Source organism: Lutra lutra, chromosome 1, assembly GCF_902655055.1.
Source record: "Lutra lutra chromosome 1, mLutLut1.2, whole genome shotgun sequence".
Lineage (NCBI taxonomy): Eukaryota > Metazoa > Chordata > Mammalia > Carnivora > Mustelidae > Lutra > Lutra lutra.
This window is the reverse complement of record NC_062278.1, coordinates 767,801-795,138: the sequence shown is the minus strand read 5'-3', so window position 1 is coordinate 795,138 and position 27,338 is coordinate 767,801. Positions and strand designations below refer to the sequence as shown.

Here is a 27,338-nt window from a genome sequence, read left to right as displayed (position 1 = left end):
ATTTTTTATCATGAGTAAGTGTTGAATTTTATTAAATGCTTCTTATGCATCATTTTATATGATCATGTGGTTTTTTTTTTTTTAATTTTTTTCAGATCATGTGGTTTTTATGCTTTGTTTTATAGATACAGTAGATTATATAGATGGATTTTTCAATATGGAGCTTTATGTACCCGGATAAATCCTACTTGGTCCTGGTGTATACATCTTCTATACATTGTGGGATTAGTTTCCCAGCTAAAAAACTGTTTTGGGTTATTTGTGTCTCTGTTCCTAAGGCATATTGCTCTGGCGTTGGCCTCACAACATGAGTTGGGGGATTCTCCGTCTCGTTCCTTTGAAAGATGGTCTAGGGCTGCTGTTCATCTTTGGGTATTGAAATTCTCTGGTGAAACCATCTGGGCCTGGAGATCTCTTTTTCTATAGCTTTTTATTACAAATTCACTTTATGTAATGGCTATAGGGGTATTGAGGCTGATGATTTCATTGATCTTTGGCTGTTGATGGTTCTTCATAGCTTCCTTTTCTCTGTGAGTTTTCAGAGATGTGCTTTTAGCTGATTCCTAAACGCACGGTGAAGCCTTCCTTCGACGGCTACTTTAACAGCCTTGTCAGAGGGCTCACACGTATCTGTCATCTCAGCATTCCGCATTTGTTGATTTTCTTTCCTTGTTCGTGTTGAGATTTTCCTAGTTTTTGGCCTGATAAGTGATTTTCATTTGTATCCTGGAAAGGTTGGTTACGGTGACGTGGTATCCTGTGTCTGCTGTCCATCTCCTACCTCTGTGGGCGTCCGCCGGTCCCAGGCCGGGGCACCTTGTTCACAGCCAGCTGCGGTGGGGGTCCAGGTCCCTCCCTCAGTCTCCCTGATACCTGGGCTGGGGGGTGCCTTGGTGCTGCCTGGTAGGGGTGGGAGCCTAGGCTGCGATGGGGGCCGGTAGGGGTGTGTGTGCGTCTCCTGTGGTGCGGGCTGCGGGAGCGCAGGCGCTGTGAGAAGCCGTCTGGCTGCCTCGGTGTCCTGTTCCCAGTCCTTGGCCTAGAGAGAGAGCAGGCTTTTGCTGACAGTTGTTCTTCTGTGTCCTGCAGCATTGTTAGTGTGACCAGTCCCAGGGACCACTTGGGAATGTATAGGACGGAAACGAGGTGAAGCGGAGCAAAGTGGGGGCTCCCTGCTGTGTGGTTCTTCGAATCCGGAGCACCCTCGCCAGTCGGCCTTCTCGCTGCTTCCCCGGTTTTCCCTTGTTTCGTGCTTAATGTCCAGCTCGCTGTGCTCATTAGCAGGAAGAGTGGGGGACTGTCTACTTGTCATGTCCACAACCAGAGGCCCCGGTCTTCCTTGTAGCCATGAACACGCCTGTGCCTTCTTGGTTATTTTCCTCTGTGAGTGTCATCAGAGGCTTGTGTATTTCTAGACCTTTTTGAGGAACTAACTTTTATATGGGTACGTTTTCTCAGTTGGCTCATGTCTTTTCTTCCGATCTGTTCTTTATTATTACCTTCTCTCTACTTTCTGTAGGCACTTTCTGTTATTTTCTAAATCCTTAAGTTGGATTTTTTACTCACTAATTTTTGGCCTCCCTTTATTCGTTAATACAGGCTTCTAAGACTCTAAGTTCTTCTGTAAATTCTGCTGTAGCCGCTTGCCACAAAGTTTGGCATGTTGCAAGTTTATTGGTCTGGTTATTTTCTGATTGCACTATGTCAGTCCGTCCATTTCTTACTTGGAAGTTTCTGTTTATTATTATTATTATTATTATTGAGAGAGAAAGTGTGTGTGAGCACACTAGCAGGGTGGAGAGGGGCAGAGGAAGAGGGAGAGAGAGAATCTTAAGCAGGTCCACACGGAGCACATAACCCCATGCGGGGCTCACTACCTGAGATCATGACCTGAGCCTAAATCCAGAGTTGGACATTTAACCAGCTGTGCCACCCAGACGCCCCCAGAAGCTTTTTAAAAATGTTATGTTCAGGGGGATTAGAAAGTTACCCTTTGCTAATGATTTCTAGTTTAATTGCCTGGAGGGTGGAGAGCACAGTCTGTTGGTTCCGTGTCTTCAGAATCTGTTGACACTTGCACTGTGAGTTAGAACACTGCCGATTTTCGTTTGTTCTCTGCGGGCTTTAGGGGAGCGTGTACCTCCAGGTGTCAGCCGCAGAGTTTCACCAACACACGCTGCTGTGTCTGCGGTGCGGGTCGCGTGTTCCGCGTCTTTACTGAGCTCCCGCTGTACTGCATGGGCTGTTCCTGCGCGTGTGTGGGCGTCTCCCACTAGAGGGACAGTTTGCTGGTCTGGCCTGGGTCCCCTCGTAAGACTGAATCCCCAGGGATGGGCCCTCCTAGCCTCCTCAGTTCTCGTCCGGCTTTTCTGCTGTACGTCTTCACCTTCGATCTGTTGGCCACACCAGAGCCACATGGCTTGTGCGAAAATGTCAGGATTTGTCCCTGTTGTCTGATTTGCCTCTTTATCTCAGAGCCCCCACACAGCCCTGTCGTCCACAGACCCACCTGCCCCCGTTCTTGCAGAGGCCTGAACAGCCTCCCGAGGTGGCTCCCGGTCTGCCCTCCACACCCACCCCCCACGGCCCTCAACCTCCTCCTTCCTCATCACCCTCTCCGCACTCGCACTCGTGCTCCTGGCAAGAGGAGAGCGTGGAGGAAGCCCGGCGAATGGCAGGTGGGGGGGCGCTTTGCCTCCCAGTTGTCTGACGTTTCAAACCATCTGGTGAAGCCCCAGCCCTTTGCCGAGCTCGGCGAAGGGCACGAGCTGCGTTTGCCCCATGCACAGTGTGTGTGTGTGTGTGTGTGTGTGTGTGTGCGCGCGCGCGTGGGTGTAGTTCGCAGCCGAATGGGCTTCTTTTGTCCGGCCTGTGCCAGAAGGCGCAGTGACGTCCCCGGGGACTCATCTGTGAAGCTGATTTGTTGTGGCGGACGGCTCAGCAAGACGTTGGAACCTTTGCTTCTGTTGTTGCTAAGTGGGTCGCACAGCGCGGGAAGGCCGTGGAGGTGAGGAAAGGAGTCGCGTCCCTAACTGCATCTCCGTCTCCCTCCCTCCTGACATCAGCTGTGTTTGCAAAGGCAACAGCAGCGTGTCGCCTCCCTGGGACTCTGCTCATGTCTCCCGTCCAACTCCACGCAGTGCTGGCGTCCCCGGCTCCGAAAGCTGCCAGTGCTGGAAGAGGCTGGTCGCCGCGGGGACGGCTCTCTTTGTCCCGCCACTTGAAAGATTTCAATGTCATTGTGTTTCCTGCCCGTTTAGTGACACAGCAGGGCTATCTATGATTGTTAAGTAAACTAGTTTCCTGTAGATGCTTCTAAAACGATCTGAACTGCAAATGGAATATCCTTTGGTTAAAGTTCATTCATCTCCAGTCTTATCACATGGTTGTCGGAGTCCGCGGTCTCCACTGTTCCTACGTTATGTAGCTTACTGAGGTCATAACCTGCCTGCTAGAATCCGGAGGGCCTCTCGGGGGAGGGGGCAGTTCTCATTGTTCCATTTGTTTTCTCCCGTGTTACACTCCCGTGTTAATTTTGGCATTTCGCTGTCTTCAGAACCGCTCGTCACTGAGTCTGTATCCTGAATGAGTCACCCTTTGCAGAGGCGAAACCTCCCGTTATCCATGGAAGAAAAGAGCCAGAGGATTTCTGGGGCCGAACGCCTTACAGAAAACTCTAATTACTACCCCGTTTTTCCTCACCTGCCTCCGGCCCCTCCCTTTGCAGCCATTCTGGAAGACGCAGGAATCGGCTGCGGTGCGGGGGGCCTCTCGCCTCAGAGGCTTGGGTTTCAGCTTCCCTGGCTTTGCCAAATTAGTAACCACGTTTTCATCCACTTTCCAGACTCCGGTATTGTGCTGACCGCTCGTGTTGGTTGGTCTCTCTTCTCCTGACCGTCGAGTACTTGTGAGTTTGTGCCTTTCTGTTCCGGGTGATGTAGGCGCCCCTTCTGTAACGTTCGTTCCCGTGTTTCGTGGGAGGGGTCTTTCATTACTTTGTTCTTTTAACTTTTGAGTATTGATTACCTTTGTTTGTTTGTTTAATCTTACTTATTTCTTTATTTGAGAGAAAGCGAGAGACCGCACGAGCTGGGGAGGGGCAGAAGGACAGGGAAAAGGGGAGCAGGCTCCCTGCCGAGGAAGGAGCCCGATGGCGGGGCTCGATCTCAAGACCCCAGGATCATGACCTGAGCTGAAAGCAGGTGCTTTACTGACTGAGCCACCCAGGTACCCCTGCCTTTGTTTTTTTTAAATCCAGTGTAATTCATATACCGCAAACTCCAGACTTTCAAAGCATACATTTTAGCAGTTTCTAGTGGAGTCACAAAGGTGTGCAGCCGTCACCGCTAACTTCAGACTAGAACATTTCATTGTCCAAAAGGAAGCCCCATGCCCAGTGCTAGTCCCATCACCTGCCCCGGTCCCCTTTCCTCAGCCCTGGGAGCCAGCCGTCGACTTCCTGTCTGTGATTGGCCTCGCCGGGCATCTCTTCTACATGGGGTCGTGCTGCGTGTGGCTTCCTGCGTCTGGCATCCGTGTTTGCCAGCTTCACCCGTGTTGCATTTGAAGGCCCGCTGCCTTCTCGCGCAGCTGAGTGACACTCCGTTGCGTGCACAGACCACAGACCACGTCGTGTCTGTCCCTTCATAAGGGAGAGCATTTGGGCTGTTTCCACTCTGCGGCTGCTGTGACGACTGCTGCTGTGAGCGTTCATGCGCGAGTTTTCGTGTGAACATACGTTTTCAGCTCTCACGTGTGGACCCGTAGGAGTGGAGTCACTAGGTCATTGGTAACTCCACGTTCAGCTTCGTGACAAACTGCGAGACCGTTCAGAGTGGCCATAGCATTTTGTAGTTCTGCCAGCGGTGTACGAAGGCTCCGGTTCCTCCAGATCGTGGCTGACACTTGTAATTTTGTTTTTCTTCTTCCTCTTCCTCCTGTGCACTCTCCTCCTCCTCATTATCGTCCCTGTTGCTGCTGTTATTATTATCGCCATCCCAACTGGGCGCAAAGTGGCATCTCATTGTGGTTTTCTTTTGCATTTTTCTGATGAGTAACGATGTTGAGGATCTTTTTCATGTGCTTGGGCCATTTGTCCATCTTCCTTAGGGAAATACGTATTCAGATCCTTGGCACATTTAAAAAATCACTGTTGAGTTGCAGGAGTTCTCTCTGTGGTCTGGGTGTTAATCCCTTCTCATGATTTGCAAGTGTTTTCTCCTATTCTCCTGGTTGAATTCTCTCTCCTGGTCGTGTCCTTGGAAGTACAGAAGGTCTTAACTTTGATTAAGTCTACTTTGTCTGTGTTTTGCTGTCGTTGCCTATGCTTTTTTGGTGGTGTAGCCACAAGACCCTCATTGCCAAATCCAGCGTCAAAAAGATTTTTCCTCATGTTTTCTATAAGCATTTGTAGTTTAACTCGTAAGTCTAGGTCTTTGGTCCATTTTGACTTAATGCTCATATGTATTGTAAGGCTCATTGTTTGCATCTGGATGTCCATTTCTCCCAGCACCATATGTTGCAAAGGCGGTTCCTCCCCGTTGAATCTTCATGGCGTCCCTCTTTGAAATACTTCCAGTGCTTTCTGATGAATTCCCACCGACCGACCTTAGGACCTAACTCCACAGATCTGGCCTCTCTGGTCCTCTAGTCAGGAACACATTGAACCTCTTACTGTGTTCGTGTACGACTCATCCCGACTGAGGCATTGGGTGCCCATACGAAGGACGGGGTTTCTTGCTTCACAGCACCTTTCATGGAATTTCCTCGAATTTGGTTTTCTCCAGTGAGTTTCACTTTGAATCTCAGTGTGGTACATGGATAAGACATTGTAGCTTGGAGCACAGTCAGTCAGTGCTGTGGTTTATTGACACAGGTGGTTACCTGACTGACTTGGGGAAAAGCAAAGACATTGGACGTAGGTTTCTAATTATTTTTGGTGCTATGACCACAATTCCAAGTGTTGGGTGCTGTCGTAAATAAGCCTTTTAAGGTGTCTGTCACAATAATTTACAGGAAGGTCATACATGTACACTTCCGGAATGGAATTGTAACACAGCAAAAGGATAGTGAATGAAAATAGGTTCTTGTGACTGGGGATTAAATTTCCAGTTGAGCAACCAAAGTGAATTTGAAAGGTAAAAAGTTGGGACACTTAGACCCAGGTGAGACCGACAGTCTCTAGAAAAACACCCAGCGGTGCGGAAGGCAGGTCTGCCTGGACGCGCGTGTGCACCGGACCAGGGCGGGGTGGGTTAGACAGCGTGGTCACGTGTCCTGCGAGAGTGGAAGACCAGCGGCTCGGTGGGTCAATAGGGAATTTCGTGACTGTTACTCTGAAATCAGTGGAGGGGGGGAGGGGAAGAGAATGGGACTAAATATTGTCGTAGAAGGTTGACTGATCCGTTTACCTTCTCAAAAGTCGACATGGTTCCACCAAAGCTCCTCTTTCGGGCTCCTCACTTGTGAAGCGGACGCCTCCTCGTGCTGTGAGCTGCCTCACTCGGGACATAGAGGCAGGATGCCCAGGGCACGTTCCCACTGGCACTTCGTCTCCACATCCCGCACGTGCCTTACGTGAATGCTGAAGGCCTGTCTGCTCCTCTGTCGAATGCAGGAAACAGTTGTGTGGAAGCTCTGTCCCGAGGGACAAGGGCGCACGGACGTGCTCACTCACGCACCCTGTGTTCTGTTTCAGGTAGGTGAGCTCCGGGACGGAGTCGCCCTGTCAGTCACCAGTCCCAGCTGTGATGCTCTAGGTCACAGTGAGTCCGACCAGTTGCTGTCTATGGATCTGCTCTGACCCCTCGCGCCTGCTTATGGGGGAAGGTGAGTGACTGTGAAGGACCCTCTGTTTGCTTGTCTGTTTACCAGGAACGCAGGTAACAAAGTCAAAGTCAGCCTGAGGACAGGGAGCCGATGCGATATGTATTTGACCCTCTTCTGTCTATGACGTGGTGTCATTGGGGAGCAGTGCCAGGATGTTTAACAAAGAAAGGCAGCAGACACCGCGTGTGATCATGTAGGGACAGCATGGTTACGTGTCCTGCGAGAGTGGAAAACCCGCAATGCATTTGGGTTAATATGGAATTTCATGACTGTTACTCTGAACTAACAGCTCCTGGCTGGCTCTGGGGTTGAGACAGAATGTTGCCCATGGCCTTTCCCTTGAATGTTGGAGGAGGGTGGGAACCCTTAGAACTGTTTTCCCCTGAGTATTCCTTGCTTTTATCCCTCCTGGCCCTCCTCCCACCATTTTCTAAAGGATGCTGGGGCTGGTGGGGGGGGACGCCGAAGAGCTAAGTCTGTTGTCCCCTTGTTTACTGGGTGCCCCATAAATGCGCACCAACCTCATGCAGGGCCCCTGTGCTGAACTCCTGCTGGCCCAGCCCTACCGACAGTCCTTCCGTGTGTGCAGGGCTGTGGCGCCATGTGTGTGGCTGTGCCGGGAAGGAGCGCCACGTACAGGTGTGGGAGCGTGCATGCACGTGCTGACGGCTCACATGTGGCCGGTGTGTGTGTGCGCGTGCATATAGCAGCACGTGTGCCGGGGGGTTGCAGTGCACAGAGTGTGCGTGTTCCGTGCCTCTGTGCACTCCAGGACCCCGAGGTCCAGACTCTCTGCCGGGCCTTACAGGTTCTGGGCCGGCAGAACCCACTTTCCCTGGCCTCACGTTGAGGCCTCGAGTACCTTCCACGGCGCACATGCCTTGCTCATCCCCAGCCCGGCTGTACCTTATTCTCCTGTGTCTTCGCGTCACACAGGCTTTGCTCAGGCCTCGAGGACACGTTTGAGGGTGCCTTGCTCACGTGGAGACACGGCGCTGGCCGTTGAAGACGTTTAAGCCGTACATTTGCTAACCCAGACTCGCCGCACAAACACCGTGGCTTCTGCGGTAGCGCACCCTGCGTGGCTGGCAGAGAAACATGTGCATCTGCTGAGCCTCGCAGAACTCAGCACGGCCGGCCGGGACTGCCTTCCCAGAGGTTCCCCTTGTCCTCAGGAGCAGCTGCTCTTCCGCCCCCGGGGTCTCCGGGGTCTCCGTCTGGGCTTGTTCATTTGTGAACTGCAGCTCAGCGTTTTAACCCTGTGGTGCCTGACCCAGTTCCCCGAGCCTGCGGCCTGTGCTGTTTTGCTCTTTTCTTTGTTCTTCCCATCGAGGAGGATTAAATCCATTTCAGCTCCCAGGTGTGTCTGTTTGGGCTGAATGTCAGTGACTGGTCAGGGTGGCCTTGAACTCTGCTGGATCTGGATGGGAGCCAAACGGGAAGGGTCCTTTGTGGTGACTGACATGTCCCAGGCTGTGGTCCGGACTGCGCCCAGCTATGCAAATCAGAGCCCAGGCTGACCGGGTTCTCCAGGCACCTCTGGAGCTCAAGCCGGCTACGGCTCACCGGACCTGGGAGCCGAGGGGACCCCACACAGGACTTTCTGCCCCTTTTCCAGCCCAGGTGGACGCAAGCTGGGGGGCCCTGCATCACTCCTCAGCCGTCCCTCTGCCTGACTCCATTTGCCAGGTACCCACGCGCTTGGTGGTCTGGGCATCTGACCCCGTGTCAGGCACGGGACATGCTGCAGAGGCAGTGGGTGGACGTAAGAACAGGAGACCCACAGCCATCCAGGAAGTGACTGGCCCCTGAGCCCAACATGTCCCAATGACCCTGAAGCCCCTGAGTGCCCCCAGCTGGCCAACCCCTGGGTGGTGTGGTGCTTCCAGTGGGGATCCCCCACCCTATTTGCAGTGCTCCCTCTACCCCGAAACTGCCCAAGGCCACATCCTGAGTTCTCGCCTGGCCTGGTTTCTCTTGGCTGCCCCAGCACCCAAGGTGCCCCCATCCGTTGGTTCCTCTGGACCTCCGGGCTGCACCCCTCCTTCTCTTCTGTGGCCCCCACACCCTCAGCCACTTCTGTTGGCTGGTGACTCTGGTCCTTCCGTTCCCTCCTTTGTACCACTTCCCATCCATCTAGGCTCTCTCTGCTTCCCCCTGCACCAAACAGGCCGGCGCGCCCCGAGGCAGTACATCTGCTTGTGGAAACCCCCGGACTCTGGCCTGGCTATCACCACTTGCTTCCCTTGCACCAGACCTGCCTGTCGAGGGCCGAGGCCTGCGCTGGCCAGACACGCCAGCCGGCGTCCAGTCCTCCCCCGGCCCTCAGTGGCACTTGGCGCTGTTGGCCGTCTGATGGGCAAGAGCCAGGTTTCCACGGCCTGAGCATTAGGACCGGGAGCAAGCCGTGTGTGACTCTGCCGCTCCCTCCCTCGACTGCCGCGGCGTGAGGATGGGTCCTGCACAGGGACCCACTGCGAGGTGGGGAGTAGCCGCCGGGGCCAGGCACACGGCAGGGCTGGCTTCGGGTCGGCTTGCAGCACCTCCTCCTTGCTCGGCCCCGAGCGGCTGATGTCCCCGGGACTCAGGGCTCAGTCGGGCACTGAGGACAGAGCTGCCCACACCACGTGGAGTGCAGGGAACGGCCCCCGTCACCGCAGTGTCACTGGCCGAGCTTCGAGCACGCGTGTCCTTCCACCCAGGAAGAATATCTGTAAATAACGTGTTCCGGCGGAGCCAGAGAGGGGCCGGGAGAGGCCCACCAAGGAGGGCTGTGGAACGTTCTTTGATAGAACCGTTCCAGGTGCCTGGCTGGCTTAGTCGGGCAAGCCTCTGCCTTCGGCTCAGGTCATGATGTCAGGGTCCTGGGATCGAGCCCTGTATCGGGCTCCCTGCTCAGCGGGGGGCCTGCTTCCCCCTCTCCGTCTGCTGCTCCCCTTCCTCTGCTCCTGCTCTCTCCCTCTCAAATAAATAAAATCTTAAAAAAATATATAACAACTCAAAAACCTGGAAATACCAGCATTCCGGATTGGTTACATTTTTCTACATAAAAATGCATAAAATTTTACGCATAATAAGAATAATAAAAAATACCGTGGGGAATGTGATCATTGTCGTGTAGATTTAAATATGTAGAAAAATATTTCATCCATAATGGTAAATGAGAAAAACAGGACAAATGTGGAAGGTTTGGTCCTATTTTTATTAAAAAAATACAATGACACACACAGCTCCCAGACAGAAGCCTGACTGGGTGAGCCTCCGAACAGCGCGCTCTCGCTGGCGGTCTTTTCTGGGCAATGACGTTACGGGTTATTTTGTGCGCTTATTACGTGCATTTTCTGTTTTCCCTGTAATGAGCAGCCAGTGCTTGTGCTGTGTTCAGTTGTTGTCCTGCCGTGGACAGCAGGCTGACTTCGGTCACGTGGGCCCGCGGGCCTCCACTTCCAGTGTCCCTTCTTGGCTCCTGAGCGCCGGAGCCTATCCTCACGGCCAGCAGCTCCTCCCTGCGTCCAGGTTTTTACCTCTCCTGTGACGGGTCTTACGTTTGTCTGCATCCGATTTCGTGTGCGCTGGTGAGCTCTGGTGCTCAGTAGGAGGTGGACCGAGGGCGACTGCCTCCTGCCTAGTGACAGACGTGCCTCCCCAGCACGTCTCGCGGGGCCACGTCTGGCCTCCCGTCGGCGATGCCCACGCCAGAGCCCTGCGCCAGGGCGGCTCTCGAGGACACACGGCGCTCGCACGTTTCTAGGCTCCAGCATGCAGCTTGCTTCTAGGCCTGGACCTGGGCGCGCTGGATCACACGCGCACACGTGCACGCACACACACGCGCACAGGCACACGCACATACACGCGCACACGCACATGCACGCACACACGCGCACAGGCACATGCACACACACACGCACACACGTGCACGCACACACACACGCACAGGCACACACACGCACATGCACGCACACACGCGCACAGGCACATGCACACATGCACACGCACACACACGCACACGCGCGCATACACAAAGACAAAATGGGGAAAGGACAGAATTTGCGATTTGCCCTGCTTCAGGCACCCTGTCCTGCAGTTCTGGGACCGAGTGCGTCAGCAGGACCCTCTTGTGCGAGGCCCGACCGCGGCAGACGGCTGACAGCAGCCGCAACTGCTCGGGCCCTAGGCGCCGCCTTTCCATCCCCGGGGCCCACCCACGCCTTCCCTTCCGAGGGCGGAGCGCGGCGGCCGTGGCCCACAGGCATGCCGATGTGTGCGCCGGCCCCTGTTCGGGGAAGGAGTCATTGAAATGACAGCACATCCGTGCCGGGTGCACCCCTCCAACGGAATGAGGGGAGCTGGGCGAAAAGTAGGTCACATGTGCCCGGTCCCATGTCACGAGGTTTCCAACCTGAGGCCAATGGGATTTGTAGCCTCCTTTGGTTAGGACAAAACCCACTCTGATTTCTCTCCTCTAGCATTTCATCTTCTCTAGACAAGGAGGGTGGCCATCTGTCTGACAGCCGCATCCAGCCGGCCCTTCCCGACCTCCCAGAGCTGCTTTGTTCTGAGGTAAGGGGGGCCGGGGGAGGCCGCTCCGGCCAGGAGACAGGCTGGGTGTCGAGGAGCGGGGCGCGCACGGGTCCTCAGGAGTAGCCGGCGGGGCCTGCCGAGGCAGCCATGGTGCTTTCCCTGTGACAGGCAGAGGAAGAGCCTCATGTTCGGTTCCATCCTAATAACGTGGCTCCTTTTTGGGGATCGAGGTCAACCGTTACCGTGCTCGTGTTAAAGCGTTTGTGTGTAGAAAAGTGAGCGTGCAATTATACAGCTGTCTGTTGGTGACACGGGGGAGGGGTGGGGACAGGACTCCCCTATGACGCACCGGCCACCCCAAGGTCCGGGCCCTGTGCTCTCAGTGCAGCCAGTGCCTTTGTGTGCGAGCGCCAGGCGAGCGCCAGCCTCTGTGCCGGACAGGTGAACTCTTGGTGTCCGTTCGTACGAAAGCACTGCGGAACCCCCTGGTCAGAGCCAGGTTCACACACGCACACTGTTTGTGCACAGAGAACGCGCACTGTTGCCGCCTGCCCCTTCTACTGGGAAACACTGTGGTTCTCTTATATATGGGACGGCCGGCAAGTGTGACTCCTTCATGACCAGGGAGACACGGAAGGTGTATTTAAATGTGTTTGTAAAACGAACATGAGTTTTGTGGCTTATGAACAACAAACACTCATTTAGTTATTTATGTATTTCTGTGTGTACTTGGCTGTCCTGTAAGGGAAGTAAGATGCCGTCCACTCAGGATCCTTCTGACGGACCTGTTTCGGCAGGTCACGCGTGGGCCGGGCAGTGTTTGCCATGTGTGTGCGGTGGGTGGTGCGGGTGCGTATTCAGACAAAGAGGCTCTCCTGTCTGGGTGTGCAGGGAGACGCTCCAGAATAGTCTTCTGGCAGCAAAGTCACAACGGTGTTTGATTTGAGGATGTTCTACAGAATAAAAGCGTTCACTTTCTGAGATGAAAATATTTAAAATTTGTGTTTTAGGTTGCTTTCTAGGAAACATGGGCCCGTGGCTACATGCACGGAAGTCAGTGTGAACACGTGGCTCACCCGGGCTTGGTGTTTTCGATGTAGGACAGCAGTTGTACCGAAGTAGCAAAATGACTCTCCCCTTTGCGGGACGGTGATCCACACCTCCTTGCCCCCGCAGCCTCGGAGCCGTATTTCTGAAAGGCCTTTGCCCATTTTACAGTGCTTTCCCTGTGACAGGCAGAAGAGGAGCCTCATGTTTTTTTCTGTGTTTTCATTAAGATGGGGCAGGAAATTCCAAAGTTGTTGTTGTTTGTGGTTATAACCTTCTCTTTTGCCTGCGGAAAGCCACACACACTCCAGGGCCGAGCCGAACAGCTCGCTTTTCCTGCCTTGCCTGGCGCACAGCCCCAAGACGAGGGTAACGTGCGCGCACGGTCATCTCGGGTGCGAGCAAGATGGAGACGTGCGAGTACGACGGGCATGTGCGTTCGTGTGAAATTATAAAGCCGTAGCTGCCGCCCCCCTTCACCTTATTGCCGTTGGGGGGAATGAGAGCTGTTGTCTCTGGAAATCACACCGGCCTTCTAGCGAGTGTTAGGGGTGTTATTTTCCCTTATGTGCTGGAGGAGCAGGTAGTTTTCTTCCCCCAGAAATAACGTAGACAGAGCAATGCAGAGGCAATGGCTACGTCCCTTTGTACTGCTCGGAAGAGTGTCCTAACACAGAGCCAGAGGTGTGGTGCTCCGAGCTCGTCCGCATGGTCCCGCACTGTACTTGCCTTTTCTTTCCTGCCCACCCGGGAAGAGAACACACGGCGGGTGGGGGTCTCTGAACCGCACATTCAGTGCTTCGGCCTTGACTCACCTGGAAACCAAAAGGGCCGCTCTGGCATTGGGCCTGGCCGGCCTGTCGTGCTTGGTTTGCCCGGGCCGTGTGCCGTCTCTTTGAGGCTCCCACTCTGCCTAGGAAGGCAGACACCCACTACCAAGAGGCAGGGAAGCCTCAGGAAGATTTGGGGTCCCGCACTTCCCATAGCTGGAACCTCTGAAAGGACATCTTCGTTCTGGCTGAGGTGGGGGCTTCAGAGTTTGGGGCACTGGGGGGCCAGCCGGCCAGCAGGGCCGTCCTTGGGCAGAACTGGGGTGTGTGGGGAGCCTGGTAGGGGAGCACCGGCTTGCCTTCTCCGCGAGCACCAGCAGCATGATTTTAATGAATAGCGCTTCTAGGAGAGGGTCCTAGACTGCCATCGCCATCACCTGAGAATTCTCCAGGAGAGGCAGGTTCTCCGCTGACCCCGGCCTTCTGTCAGAACCCTGGGTGAGCCCCGTCGTGATTTGCCAAACCCTCTGGTGATGCTGACGTCACAACAGTGTGGGAGCCCCTGGTGCCAATCACACCGGAGTGAGTGTGTGGGTGGTGGTCGCGCACGACCAGTGCCATGAGTGTGTGGTTGGGGGCACGGCCGGATCGGAGGCCGAGCGTGTCCTCTCTGAGCGCGCATTGGGCTCCAGAGCGCGGAGGTCTGATGGGCACCAGACCCACCTGTGGGGAGCCCCTTGGTGTGGTTTCGTGTTTTATACGGTGTGCAGGTCAGTCCTGACCGTGCTGGAGTCATACAGCCTGTCCTGCCTGCCGTGTCCAGCATCTCCGGGGGGCCGGCTGGGGGCGGGGTGAGCCCCAGAGAGACAGAGGACCGCCAGCTGCTAAGCCGGCTGTGCGCACCCTCTCCCTGCAAGGGGCCCCTCCCCGAGCAGGCAGCCCCCACACTAACTTTTGTGGAGGGGCAGGGAAACCCCCAGAAAAACCCAGGAGGGGAAAAGAAAACGCTGTGCGTCTGTGTGTGTGGAGCACACTACGGGGTGCACGAAATGAGGGGTTCGTGGGTGGGGCCAGAGCCGTGGGGAGGTGGGCTCGGTTTGCTTTAATGACAGTGGCATTTGGGTCCATAGGAACAGAGAGGCTGTCGGTGCGCGCTGCTGGGTTAATTAGCTGTCTGTGCAAGGGACCCCGAATTCAGGCTTCACCAACCCAACCCAAGTAACAAGCTAACGGTAACCATAGAAGATCCGTAGAAAATGTATGTCGGGTTTTCTAGAACAGTCCTTTCCAGGCAAGGGCACCCTCAGCACAGTGCACACCCCGATTGGTGCCCACGGAGGGACCGTGCTCACACGCCTGCTCCTCCCGGCGGCCAGGGGACAGTGGTGGCTCGGGAAAGGTGACCGCCCAGGATGGGAGCCGCAGCCACGGAGAAATGACCCTGCGGGTCTTAGGAAAGGCAGACCGGGCCCACCGAGCACTCGGGACCGCTGCGTCTGGGGGAGGCCCACCTGGAGGGCAGTGAGGTCTGGGCTGGCCGCGCCCAGCAGGCGTCTATGTAGACAGACCCTGTGGCTTTCCCTCCTGGAGTCCGTCTCCCCACAGATGTGTGCGCGGTGTCCCCACGGTGCCAGCTGTCAGGACGGTGGGCTCTGTGTGGATGGGAAAGCGAGTGGATCGTCCCGCACGGAGACCCTTCGGGTGAGGATGGCCAGGCTCCCGGCAGGTCCCACGTCTCCACACAGATATGCGCGTGACACACTGACTTTGTTCCTCAGCCCCAAACTGGAGAAGGGCCAGGGCAGGCACCCACGTTCGTGGCGGGAGTCCCGGAGAGAACCCGACTGTCGCTCCCAGCAGCACAGATGGCTCTCGGGAGCGTGGCTCTGAGTGCGGGAAGCTGGACACAGAGTGTGGGGATTGTATCGGGTGGAAGAACAGTGGAAGGCACCATGGGGACAGCGGCCAGCCGTGCGGGGTGGGCCGCTGGGGCTGTAGGACAGGGCCAGAGGCGCCTCTCCCCAGGTCTGGAATGTTCCGTGTTGTGATTGGCGATCAGATGGGTGAGTGCACGTGTGAAAATCAACCTGTGCATTTCCAAATGCCCGGGAATTACACCCACATGCTAGAACCCAGTCCCAGAGCACACGTAGTGTGATATTTGTGCAAAACAAAGAGGCAGTGTGTCCGCAGATGCTAAGGAAAGGGTCGCATGACAGCTGCTCCCCCTCGGGGGCCAGGGCGTGCAGGTGGGCTCTGTTCCCCCGGTCCGTGGGCCTCAGAGCCCCTGGGGCCTGCTCTGTCACACCCCCTCACACCTCAGCTGGCCCAGCTCTGCTGGCATTTCCTTGCCTTCGTGTTTTGTTCTTTTTACTGGTTTTGAAAGGGAGTCCGCTGCTGTTAGAATCAGGTCTCTAAACAGCCGCGGGCCCTGGTGACGGGAGTTGTGTATCTTTGACTTTCTGAGCTCTCCCTCGGGCTGGGGTGGAGAAGGGAGGACGCAGGGCCGGGAGGCATTCCTGCTGACCTGCCCCCTGGCTGTGTCCTCCTGCCCCTCCCCATCCTGTGACCCCCAGGTGTGCAGAGACCACGGCAGAGCGGGAAGGAAGCCCGGGGCCGCATGTCCTGTGAGGGGCCCGTGCGGGCCAGGTCGGCAGTGTCGGTGGCTCAGACCCTCCCGCCACCAGATGTCAGGCTCTCAGCCCCAGAGTCCCTGCTTCCCAAAGCTCCTGTGACCCAAGCCCGACACTGGTGAGCCCGCCCTCGCTGCTCCAGGGGTCCGCCTGTGCACGGACTTACAAACCTGCCTTTGCGTGTTGGCAAGTAAGAAGGGTCAGAGGTCGTCAGCGTCCACGTCTTTCCTGGCACACCCTGAAATCAAAGCAAACCGAGCCCGGGGCACCACGTCAAAGCCGCGGGCGGCTGCGGGTTTGCAGGATGAAGGGGCCATCAGGGATTGAAGCCCGGGGATCAACGCTCATCAGCAGCATCAGCTCGGGGGAGGGGTGCCCATGGTCAGTGAGGTCACGGGCTCGGGGAGGTCAGTGAGGTCATGGGCTCAGGAAGGTGGTGGCCTCCTGGCCCCCACTGAGGCTGCACTCAGCTCCTGTACCAGGCCACGACCACTCAGGTGCCCAAGGGGCATTTCAGCTCCCCCTCGATCCCCCAGGGTGAGTCTGGCAGAGGGAGGGGACCACCCCAGCGGCCAGGCCCTGCTCAGGCTCCCTCTGGCGTGACCCTTGGTTGGCTCCCGCTGTGTGGGACACGCGTCCAGGTACATACTCCTCGGCTCCGCACGGAGCCTGTGCGGGCAGGTCCACCCCTAGCCCCCCTGCTGTCTCCTGACCCGTCCCCTGCCTGCCCTCCAGGCTCCCCAGGACACTCAGGGGCCCTCCACCGTGGGCAGGCAGCTCACCTGGCGGGGGACACAGGCTGGGGGCTCTGGTGGCCAGACCACGGTGGGAGCGCGTGTGCCCCGCAGAGCCTACCCCCTGCGTCCTAGGCTGCACGCCGCATGTGCCCCCCGCGGCTTCATCAAAGATGCCCCCAGGTCAGCAGTGCCGGGTTCAGGGTCTGAGTCACGCTGTCCATAGGCTTTCAGTCTGGCTTCCTGTAGGTTTTAGTCATACTTTAAACTTGAATTTTTTGTCTTTTTCGTTTTTTCTCTCAGTTGCCTTGCTTTTCCCCAAAGCTACTCTTGTTTAATGTTTAGTTCTATGCTGTGGTCCCTTCATCCCATGGAGCTTGTCTGCTCCCAGCGCCTGGTGTCCCTGTGCCACCGTCTGTCTTCCTGCCGGCACTGTCCCTTCCTGTGCCCCTGAGCTGACCTGTGCTGTCTCTGTTAACAGAGCGTTGCCTTCCTCTCCCCCTACCAGCTTTTCTTCCCTTCATTTGGGAAGGGTCTTTGTGGTTTTAGTTGCTTTCACTTCTATCTTTTTTCAAAATTATTCTACTTTTAGCAGATGTCACTTGTCATGTTATAATTGTGTTATTATTAAAATATTAAGACATTGATGGGGCACCCGGGTGGTTCAGTCGGTTAAGCTCAGGTCATGGTTTCAGGGTCCTGGGATCCAGTCCCACGTCGGCCTCCCTGCTCCGCGGGGAGCCTGCTTCTCCCTCTCCCTCTGCCGCTCCCCCTCTCCCCCTCTCCCTCTCTCTGCCGCTCCCCCTCTCTCTTTCTCTCTCTCTCTCATTAATAAGCTTTTTTTTAATCTTTAAAAAAATATTAAGACATTGAACGAAATGACGTACTCAACTAACATTAGCTTCCTTTTCCACATAGTTAAGAGTGATCTATGGTCTTGCCTGTGCTGTTGGGTGAATTCTCTAACAGCGTCGGTCTGTGCGTCCAGGAGGCCAGCCGGCGGGGCTGCAGGGGCCTCAGGGCTAGCGTGGGGGAGTGTGGGCCCACTCAGGCCCCACAGACTCACTGCCTGTCGCACGGGCAGCCGCACGGGGACCAGCTGGGCCGGGGACAGCTGTCATCTGGCTGCACAGTTCTGGGCCCTGAGGTGACGAGGCTGGTCCTCCGGGCCCCAGGCCCTTCTGCTGCACACCTGTGAGCGAGGGCAAGCCGCTCGCTGCCGTTGGCCTCCGGGTCCCGTCTGTGCGCCATACGGTTGGTGATTCTGTTTGCGGGGCTCTCCCATCTCCGAGCCTGAGAGCTCCTTAGTCCTCTTTGGAAAGAGCAGCCGGCCCTCACGATAAGGGGAACACTTCACCGGTGCACCCCACGAAGGCACTACTGAGGAAGGGGGGTCTGGATGGCTCTTGGCAGAGCGGGTGCCCCACCCTGGGCTGGGTGGTGGGCTTGCCCCCCTGCACTCAGGGCCCCTCAGCGAGGAAGATCTTCCTCTCCGTGGGGCCTGAGGGCCCAGGCTGCAGAGGGGGCTCCGAGCGCCTCCTCTGGGGTTTGCTCCTGTGCCCTCTGTGGGTGCTTCCCGCGCCCTTCCTGCCAGCCGTCTGCCTCACCCCTGCGCCCCGGAGCAGAGCTTCAGACTGAGTGAGGGCTGACCCTAACCAGGCTCAGAAGGAAGAGGGGCACCCCGATGGGCCCTCCAAGGCTGCACAGTGACCTGCCCTCCCACCGGGAAGCTGTGGGGGACAGCGAGGTGCACGACCGGCTCCCGTCTGCGGAGCCTCAGGCCTGGCAGAAGAGATCGTCCTTGGCTCCCCCGGCCTCTGTTGTATTGCCCTAAAGTTCTTCCCAGGTTCTCAGTTCCTCGGTCTGACTTACTACTTTATTATAATAAAAGCTGGAATTAGGAGCTCCGTGTCCTGCCTCCTCCCCAGTAAAAAATGGTCATGAGGACACAGACGTGGATTTTGGGGGGATAAATGATCTTTACCGGAGGTGTTTCGGCTGGCCCTACTTCCCCTTGTCGCACCGGCTGGCGGGCTTTGTCGGTGGTCTTTCCGGCGCCCGTGGAGAAGGCCCCTGTGCAGGGCTGGGCGCCCTTGGGCTCTGTCTCCCCCTCCCCAGCCGTAAGCTGCAGACTCTTCCCTGTGGGGCTGGGGGGACGGGCCTGCCGCCAGGAGAGCCCGGGTCAGCGTTAGGCATCGCTGGTTCCTGTTTGCGCAGTTGTGCGCTTCCTCCTCGGATTGTACGTCGGGAATGGAATTCCTTCTGCTAAGCGCGCACACCCCAAGAATAGCCTCCCTCGGTATCGTGTCGTGGGTCGTCTTGTGTCGCTGCTCTGCTTGTTAATACTTGGTCAGAATACGAGAATTTCTAGCTCATCAGAGGCACGTGGAGCCCCTCCCGGGTGGGCCAGCAGAGTTGTGGGGGACAGGGGCTCGGCCTCCAGCAGCCTCGTGCTCACCGGCTCTGGGAAGTGGGGTCTGGGTTGTGTGGGAGGGTCTGCCGGGCCCCCGTGCCACGGTGACTGCGGTCGCACTTTGCTCACCACCGATGACACCCGCGGCCGTCGGGCGCGCTTGCTAGCCATGTGGGCTGTGCCCACATTTCCGAGAGCAGCACGGACGTGACTTCCAAACGGAGCCCCGCGCGAGCACACGAGCTGCACAGATCTTGTGCTCCACAGGGGCCACTGTCCTCTCTCCGGTCGGTCGACAGACCATGATTCCGACATCCTGTCAGCCCTTGTGTTACACGAAAGCTGTCCGTGTCCTGTAGCCCTGTCCTCCTCCCCGCTCGTATGGGCGGTGTCTTGTGCGCTCGTCTGGGTGACGACCACAGCCCCCGAGTTTATTGCGGGGTGCGGCTCCGGTCTCGTTTCCCCTCGCCAGGGCAGTGGAGCGGGCGTGTGTGTTGGGGGAACCACGCTCTGCCCCCCGAGTGTCTGTGTGCCCAGACTCTGTTGTGTCCTGATGGCTTGCTTGTCACCTCCCGTGCCCCCACCACACGGGCTGACTTTCTCGTCGTAGGACTTGTTACTCCGTTCTCTTTCTTAGGGAAAGTCTTGGCTGCTCTTGGCCTGATGAGTTTTTCACATTCATTTTGACCCCAGCTTGTCTATAGAACTGAATCTGCGAATCAACCTGGGGAGAGTGAACATCTTACTTATTACGCGTTTGAGTCTTTTAGGTCTTCTTTAATTTCTGTTAATAACATTTTACAGACTTCTGCATGGTTTTCACACACCTTTGTTTGGATGTATCCTGGTACTTTGATGTTCCTGTAAATGGTATCTTTTTGAAATTCATCTTCTAGCTTTTGCTGGTAGCCACCCCGTTACACTCACCCACGCCTTCTTAGTTATTTGTAGATGATTCTGCGCCTCGTGCGCCCTTCAGGGTGTGGCGGCTCCTCCTCGCCGGCCTCTTGCTGTGTCACTGGGCCCATGCCGGAGGGCTACCTACCTACAGGGGCTCTGGCGTTCGGGACGTGCAGACCCACCTTGGGGTAACGCAGGCGGGTGTGCCGTGCGCGCACAGGTCGCAGAGCTGGTTACTAGCCCCGGTGCCTGGATCGTCCCAATGCAGCACCCTCTGCCCCCAAAGCCCCCCAGCCGGCATGGGGCATCTCCACCGCTGTGCTGTGCGCGTGCCGGCTCCTTGTGATGTCCCGGGTGGGACGCCACATCACTACCATACCTCAGGGGTCGGGTCAGGTCCCGGCATTGTGTTGCCATCCTGAGAGTGGACGGGGAGTGGGTGGTGTCGGGAAGCACAGCTCTGTCCCTGCTGCTGTCCGGTGGCCGAGTCCCAGGACATCGGGAAGGGGGTGCTCTTCCTTGACTGGCATCTACAGAATGTGGGTCCACAGGCCCCTCGGGTGGGCGGTCCGTATGTGTTTCTGTCATTCTCCTGGCCTCTCTGGGCCTGATGTGTCCAGGCCTGCTTCTCCCTGTGGTCTCAGACATCTGCCAGAGACAGGCTGGGTGATGTCCCTGACCAGGCCAGGGCAGGAAGGGGGGACGTCCCCTGCTGTCCTACTGCAGCAGAAGCACAGGGCCATTCCCCAGCCTCTGCCCCATTCACATCTCCTGGACCCGGAGGCCATAAAAAGCTGTCCCTTCCTTCCCTCCAGAAGAGGAACTTTGGGATCTCTAAGCAATCTGGAGCATTTATCTAGAGGGTGAGGTGCGGATTGAATGTTGATTTTCAACCTTTTGGGTTGGCGGCTGTCCCCGTCCGCAGGCCAGCTTCTTCTCTGAGCCGAGAGCTCCTCAAGGACCGTGCTCCTGTCCTGCACCCTGCGCCCAGCACCTGGGGAGAACGGAGTGTCCGGTTGCGTGCCGCTGCTGCGGTGGCCTTCCCTCTGTGGCCGCAGGGTCTATGGGAAGGTAAAACGTGCGGACAGACTGAGCCCGGGCACTGGACACACAGAAGCCAGGGCTTTGTCACCCATGGCCTCAGGGAGGGTCAAGGTCGCACACGTCTTGTCACTACAGGGTGGGTGGGGGTGCCAGAGACAGCACCAGACACAGGTCTCAGGAGTCCTGCCCTGTCCCCACAGCAGAGAGGTTCTAAATCTTGAGGTGCGCCCTTGAAATGACTGGAGCATTTGTAAGAGCTACACCTCAAGGTCGGCTATACTCTGGGCCCGAAGGGAGGCCTGAGAAACCTCGGCAGCCCGGATGAAACCCACACAGCATGCGTGCGAGAGAAGCTTTGCGGCGTGGCCTCCAGAGCAAGGGGGCAGGTGCGCAGACCCCCCAGCCCCATCCCATGTGTCCGCCTGGACACCTGAGCGATGAGCCCGCGGGCCGCGTGGAATGCTCAGCGATTCGGGGTTGCGTAAGCACTGAGCGTCTTCCGAATGCAGAACGCTGACTGTGACTGGCAAGAGCACGACATTCCTGGGGTGCCCCCACCCCTCATGGCCTCGAGGCCATGCACTGCATGGTGAGCCTCTCAAGGAGCACGAAGCAGCTAATAGGCTCTGTCGGTTTCTGCTGCCCTGGCTTCCCGCAGCCTAACGGGGCACTGAGCTGTTAAACACGATAAATCAAGCCTGCGCTCGTCCCTCGAGGTCCCTTCCATGGTCCCCTGCCCCCAGACAGCTGAGGCCCTGGGTGAAGCCCCAAACAGAGCACCGCTAACGGGGCCACAGCGGGGCTGGCGGCCGGCCTGGCGTCCCTGCGGCCGCGTGGGCTCAGCTGGAGGTGTGCCGGCCCGGCCCGGTGCTGCTCCCTTCCTGGGTGAGAGGCCGCGGGTCGGGAGGGCGCGGGGGGAGTGCGCTGAGCGAGCCTGGCTGCTGTCGTGAGCCCCGCAGACAGCAGCACAACTCCTGCTACTGTGTGCCCGCAGCCGCTTCCTCTCCTTGAAGGGACCAGCCTCACTCGGGCCTGCGCGTGCCGCTGCCGACTGCCGCGCTCCTCCCTTCGCGCCTCAAGCACCCGGCAGGGCTTCTCTGTTTGCCCAGCATGAAAACTGTCTAGTGGTCGAGCACGTGGGCTCCGGGACCAGCTTGTCCTTCACTGTCGTATACCTGCTTTTCTTGTAAAAGAGGTGGGAACGGCCCCGCCAGCATGAGCCCAGGGTGGGTCTGCAGCGTAAAAGCGCGTGGACACGGGTCCTGTCCCTGCCCCTGCTGCTGTTACAGCTGTGCGTTTCATTAGCACGGTATTTCAGACTTTATGTATTTGTTTGAAAGGGAGAATGTGTGAGTGTGCACGAGTGGGGGGAGGGGCAGAGAGAGGAGGAAGCAGGCTCCCCGCTGAGCAGAGAGCCTGATGCGGGGCTCGATCCCAGGACCCCGAGACCATGACCTGAGCCAAAGGCAGAGGCTTAACCCACTGAGCCACCCAGGCGGCCCTGACAGTATTTATTTTACTAGAATTCTATTGATTTGAATATTCTTTTAAGAAAGAATGATTAAAAATTTATCAGAATTTCTCTAGGTAGTACTGATTATAAACAGACTTTGCCAGTTTAATCAATATAAAAGATGGAATGAAGTTTTTGTTCTGATCAAAATGGAGTAAGCTATGGGTGCTTGGGTGGCTTAGTCAGTTAAGTGTCCAACTCTTGGTTTCAGCTCAGGTCATGATCTTGGGGTCGCGTGATTGAGCCCCACAAGGGGTTCCATGCTCCCTGCCAGCGCAGTCTGCTTGTCCCTCTCCTTCCCGCTCTGCCCGTCCCCCCCGGTCTTGCACGGTCTCTCTCTTCCAGATAAATAAATAACATCTTTTTTTTAAAAGTGGAGTAAAATACGCCTACCAACTAACATTATGTTTAATGGTGAGAGACTAATGCTTCCCCCCAAATCGTTAGCAAAACAAGGGTGTCTGCTCTCGCCGCTCTGTCAAGCATGTGCTGCCCTCTTTAGCCAGCTCAGGCGGGAAACAGAAATGAAAGGCAGACAGATTGGGAAGGAAGAAATAATCTGTCTTCTGTTTGCAGATGACATGATTGCCTGCATCGAAAATCCCATTAAGTCTACAGGAAATTCCTGGAACCACTAAGCAGGTTCAACTGTTTAGGAATGAAAGGTCGGCATACTAAAGTCGGTACTGTTCTGCAGACCACTAATGAGCCGTCAGAAACCGAATGCCAGACCCAGTACCGTTTACGGGAGCTCCAAAAAGTTAGATACTTCTCCGGGTCTGACAAAATACATACAGGATTCTGTACGCTGAAAACTACGAAATGCCGGTGAGAGAAATCAAGGAAGATCAAGTCAGAGACGTCGTGTTCCCACATCGGGACACTCACCATGACAAAGACGTTGACGTCTCCCAGACACTGTTCCTGTCAAAGGCCCAGTGGGAGTGTTTATAGATAGAAACAAGATGATGTTAAGATTTCTGTGAAAACAAAAAGGAACTAGACTATTTTGAAAAACAGTAAAGTTGGAGTAACTTTAGGACGCAGTAGCGGTATAGTAATCAAGATGTGGAGGTGGTGGGGCGCCTGGGTGGCTCAGTCGTTAAGCCTCTGCCTTCGGCTCAGGTCATAATCCCAGGGTCCTGGGATCGAGCCCCACATCAGGCTCTCTGCTCAGCGGGGGGCCTGCTTCTCCCTCTCCCACTCCCCCTGCTCATGTTCCCTCTCTCGCTGTATCTCTCTCTGTCAAATTAAAAAAAAAAAAAAAAAAAAAACTTAAAAAGAACAAAAAAGATGTGGAGGTGATGGGTAGATAGGCACATACATAGATGGAACTCACCAAGGACCAGGGTGCACCCGCATGGTTATGGGCAATGATAATAAAGCAGTTTAGTGCACAAAGGGTAGTCTTTTCCAGAAATGGCATTGAAACTATTGGATATGTATATGTAAACACTAAAACGAACCCAAAACAAACAAAACCCCCTCGACTTAAACATCATAGCTTATGCAGCACTTAGCTCAAAATGGCAGAGATCAGAATGCAAAACGTGAAACTACTCTTTAGGAGAAAGAGTCACATCCATAAAAGATAAAATTCAGCAGTTGACCTTTGTCACAGTTAAAGCCATTTGCTTTGTGAATGACTCTGTGGAGATGCGAGAAGACAAATCAGGAGCTCAGAGGAAATCCGTGTAAATCACGTTCCAGCAAAGCCTGTGAATCCCCACTGTACGGGGAGCGCTTCAGCCTCACGACAACAAAGCGAGCTGTCGGGATGCAAAATGACAGGGGACGCGGGCACGTTTCCAAACAGGGTGAGTGGATGGGAAGTGAGCCCATGAAGCTCCGAGGGGCAGCAGACGTAACCCCAACGAGGTACCACGACTGCCTGTCAAAGCGGCTCGAATGAAAACGCCCCCGGCCAACAGCGTGTCCGTTTTGTATCGGGGTCGACAGACACTGTACACGCCATCCAGCAGTCACACTTCTGGACGGCCACACAGACGCGTGCGCACGGTGGTTCCAGCTGCCTGATCTGTGATGGACAAAACCCAGAAGCAGCGCAGATGTCCTCGGCGAGGGGCCTGGCTGGGCTGTCTGGGCTGATTCGTACAGAGCTCTTGCAATGACAAAATGGTAGTGGCTGCCTGCGGTTGGGGAGAGCACCAGGGGTCTCTGGTGCTCCTGCTTTGGAGGTGGTCAGAGAAACCCAGCGTGGGGGAAGGTCTCACAGGCCTGTGCATGTGCACACAGCTGCGGATGGTTCGCAGCACCTTCCCAGGGTGGCTGTTGTGGTAGCGCACTGCAGTGGTAGCAAGGGGAAGTGAGGGAGGGCGCACAGAAACCGTGGGTGCTGCTTTTGCGACCATCATGGGTCCAAGATCACTTCGGAATCGCACACACACGTCTCCGCATTAGACTGACAGTTACTCATTCTGCAAAAAGACTAAACAGATCAAATAAAGGTGAGAGATGATCGGAATGTGCTAGGGCAGCAGTGGAACCTACGTGCAGTCGACAGACACACGAGCTACACCGCGGCAGGTTAAGAGTTGAAAGGACAGGAGTCGTGTCACATGAACACTAATCAGAAGGCAGCTGGAGAGGCTACAGTAGTGTCAGGCCAAGTGGGCTCAGGACAAGGAGCGTCACCAGGGGGAAGGAGGACATCATGTCAGTATACAATGACCGATTCACCAGGCGGCCGATCAGTCCCTATGTGTGTGCTGAGTAACAGGGTCTCCAGGGCTCGACACTAAAACTGACAGAAGGGAAAGGTGCAGAGGACAGAGCAGTAGTGAGACTTGGAGACTCCGAGTCCACCCTGTCGGGCACGGCGGGACAGGCGGATGGAACGTCCGCGCGGGCAGAGACCACGGGCTGGCCCAGTCAGCTGGGTCTCAGTGACCCGGACAGGAGACCGCCCCCCTAGCAGCCGGAGGCCACACATCTCCATGTGCACACAGGACGTTTGCACAGTGGACCGTATTCTGTGTCAAAACATAAAAGACTAACAAATTTAAAACAACTGAAATCCTATATTTTCTGAGCAGAGCAGAAATAAACTACAAATCAGTAACCAAAAGTAACTAGAATTTTTCCAAATACTTAAAAATCAAAACACACACCTCTCAATAATGTGCTGGCCGGTAAGGGAGTACCCAGGGAAGTTGCAAATTACCTTGAACCGAAAGAAATATTTGTATTCATCAGAACTCGTCGGAGACAAGTAGGTGAGGACCTCCAGAGCGATCTGTAGCCTGAACTGCCCTTGTGAGGAAGATCTCCAGACAATAAGGTCCCACCTTCAGAAACTAGAAGAAAAGAACAAGAATGAGGAAAAGCGAGCAGGAGGGAAGAACCAATCAGAAGAGGCCAGAAACCACCGGAGCTGAAAACGGAGCTAAGCTTCCAGGCGGGCTGACCCCAGAGAAGGGCAGGAGCGGCCCCGAGCTTCAGGAACTCGGGCGGGGCGGGTGGGGGCTTGTTCATTTTGTCTCCCAGGGTGGGCTCCTTTGCGGGGCTCCTCTGCATCCTTTCATTAGCCTTAACAAGACCTGTTCGTTACTGAGTGTCCCCTCCACCCTCCGGCGGGAGCTGCAGGCTTACAGATCAGGTGGAGCCTGGGCTGAGGGGACAGACAGGGAATGGGTCCCCCGGCATCCCCCACACCCCTTCACCGTCTGGCCCCCAGCAGGCCCTCAGTGACCACGTGAATGAGTGAAGAGGGGAGGGCCTGCGAGGAATGGAAAGCGAATCTTGGATGTTTCGTGAGTGTCCAAGCTTGGAAATCATGGAATTCTGGTTTCACAATGTCCCGTGGGACCATGGAGACGGACCTGGGCTCAGGGCTCAGTGCTCGTGTTCACCTGAACTTTGAGTAGCTCCTGAATTCACGCTGCCATCTCGGAGGCCTGGGATGGTGCTAGGGATGGGGGCTCCGTATTGAGTGAAGAGGGTAAAGCGTCCCCTGCCCACAGGGTGACAGCCCCGGGTGGTCGGAGAAGACAGAGCCCAGGAGAGACTGGGTGCAGGCAGAGGACTGGCTGGGAGCGCCCTCGGCGGAAGGCCCCGGCAGCGGGCGCACTCGGCCTGTCCCAGGAAAGCAGGCAGCGGGGCCGGGGGTCTGGCAGCAGAGCCCTTGCGGTAGTGCTGTGGGAGGGAAGGAGCTCGGGCGGAATTACGCGGGTGACGGGAAGATGCCCACGAGTTTCAGGAAGGAGATGGCGGCCTGATTTGAGGTTCTGGAAGTCACTGGTGATGTGTGGGGAGACATACCCTCCACATATCCCAGTGGAGCGGCCAGCCGGTGACCACAACGTGACCGTCAGGAGGCTGTGTCCTCTGCTCACTGTGTCCAGGACCAGTGTCTTCTCCCTGCCCTGGGGGAACCGGTGCAGAGTCTCTGTGCCTCCCAGGGCACATGGGACAGGCCCTGCACGGGAGGCCTTGGGCTCCACCATTATGGGGAGGGCTGGGGGTCCTTCTTCCTTTTTGTGGTATCTGGGGGGACAGTTGCGTCACTGCCACAGACTGGGGCAAAGAGATACAGACCATGTGGAGTTCTCAGAGTCATGGGTACATTCCCTGTGCCCCCAAACATGCCATCCACACCCAGGGTCCCTAAGCTATGTGGAATGGTGATGGCACACGACACCCCCTGGCCAGGCCCCGTCTCCCAGGACAGCCAAGGCCAAGTTGATACTAGAGGTTCTCAAGGGGTGTGTCTGCCATATCGCCTGCTTGCCCAGGACCACCCAGGCTGGTGAGGCCGGCACCAGGGAACGACCCGCATGTGTGCGAGTGTGAGAGCAGGTGTACACAAGTAAATGGGTACGTGTGTGAGGGTGAGTGAGTGTCTAGGGAAGAGTAAGGAGGTGAGCGTGTGTCCGTGAGTGGTGGGTGTGTGGGTGTGAGTGTGTGGATGGATGTGTT

The 27,338-nt window shown here is 56.2% G+C and overlaps 1 protein-coding gene across 11 annotated transcripts in view; it reads left to right on the top strand.

The window, feature by feature from the left end:
* Positions 1–27,338, top strand: part of PCBP3 (poly(rC) binding protein 3) — a 244,439-nt gene that overhangs the window by 172,653 nt on the left and 44,448 nt on the right. For 9 of the 11 annotated variants that reach the window (XM_047718025.1, XM_047718070.1, XM_047718043.1 and 6 more), the window contains exon 3: positions 6,699–6,825. The exons of 1 other annotated variant lie outside the window; for it this stretch is intronic. In XM_047718025.1, the coding sequence (XP_047573981.1) occupies positions 6,816–6,825 (10 nt within the window). In that variant the 5' untranslated portion in view covers positions 6,699–6,815. Of the gene's footprint in view, positions 1–6,694; positions 6,826–27,338 lie in introns of all 11 variants that reach the window. One more of the 11 variants, XM_047717979.1, reaches the window with a different exon arrangement.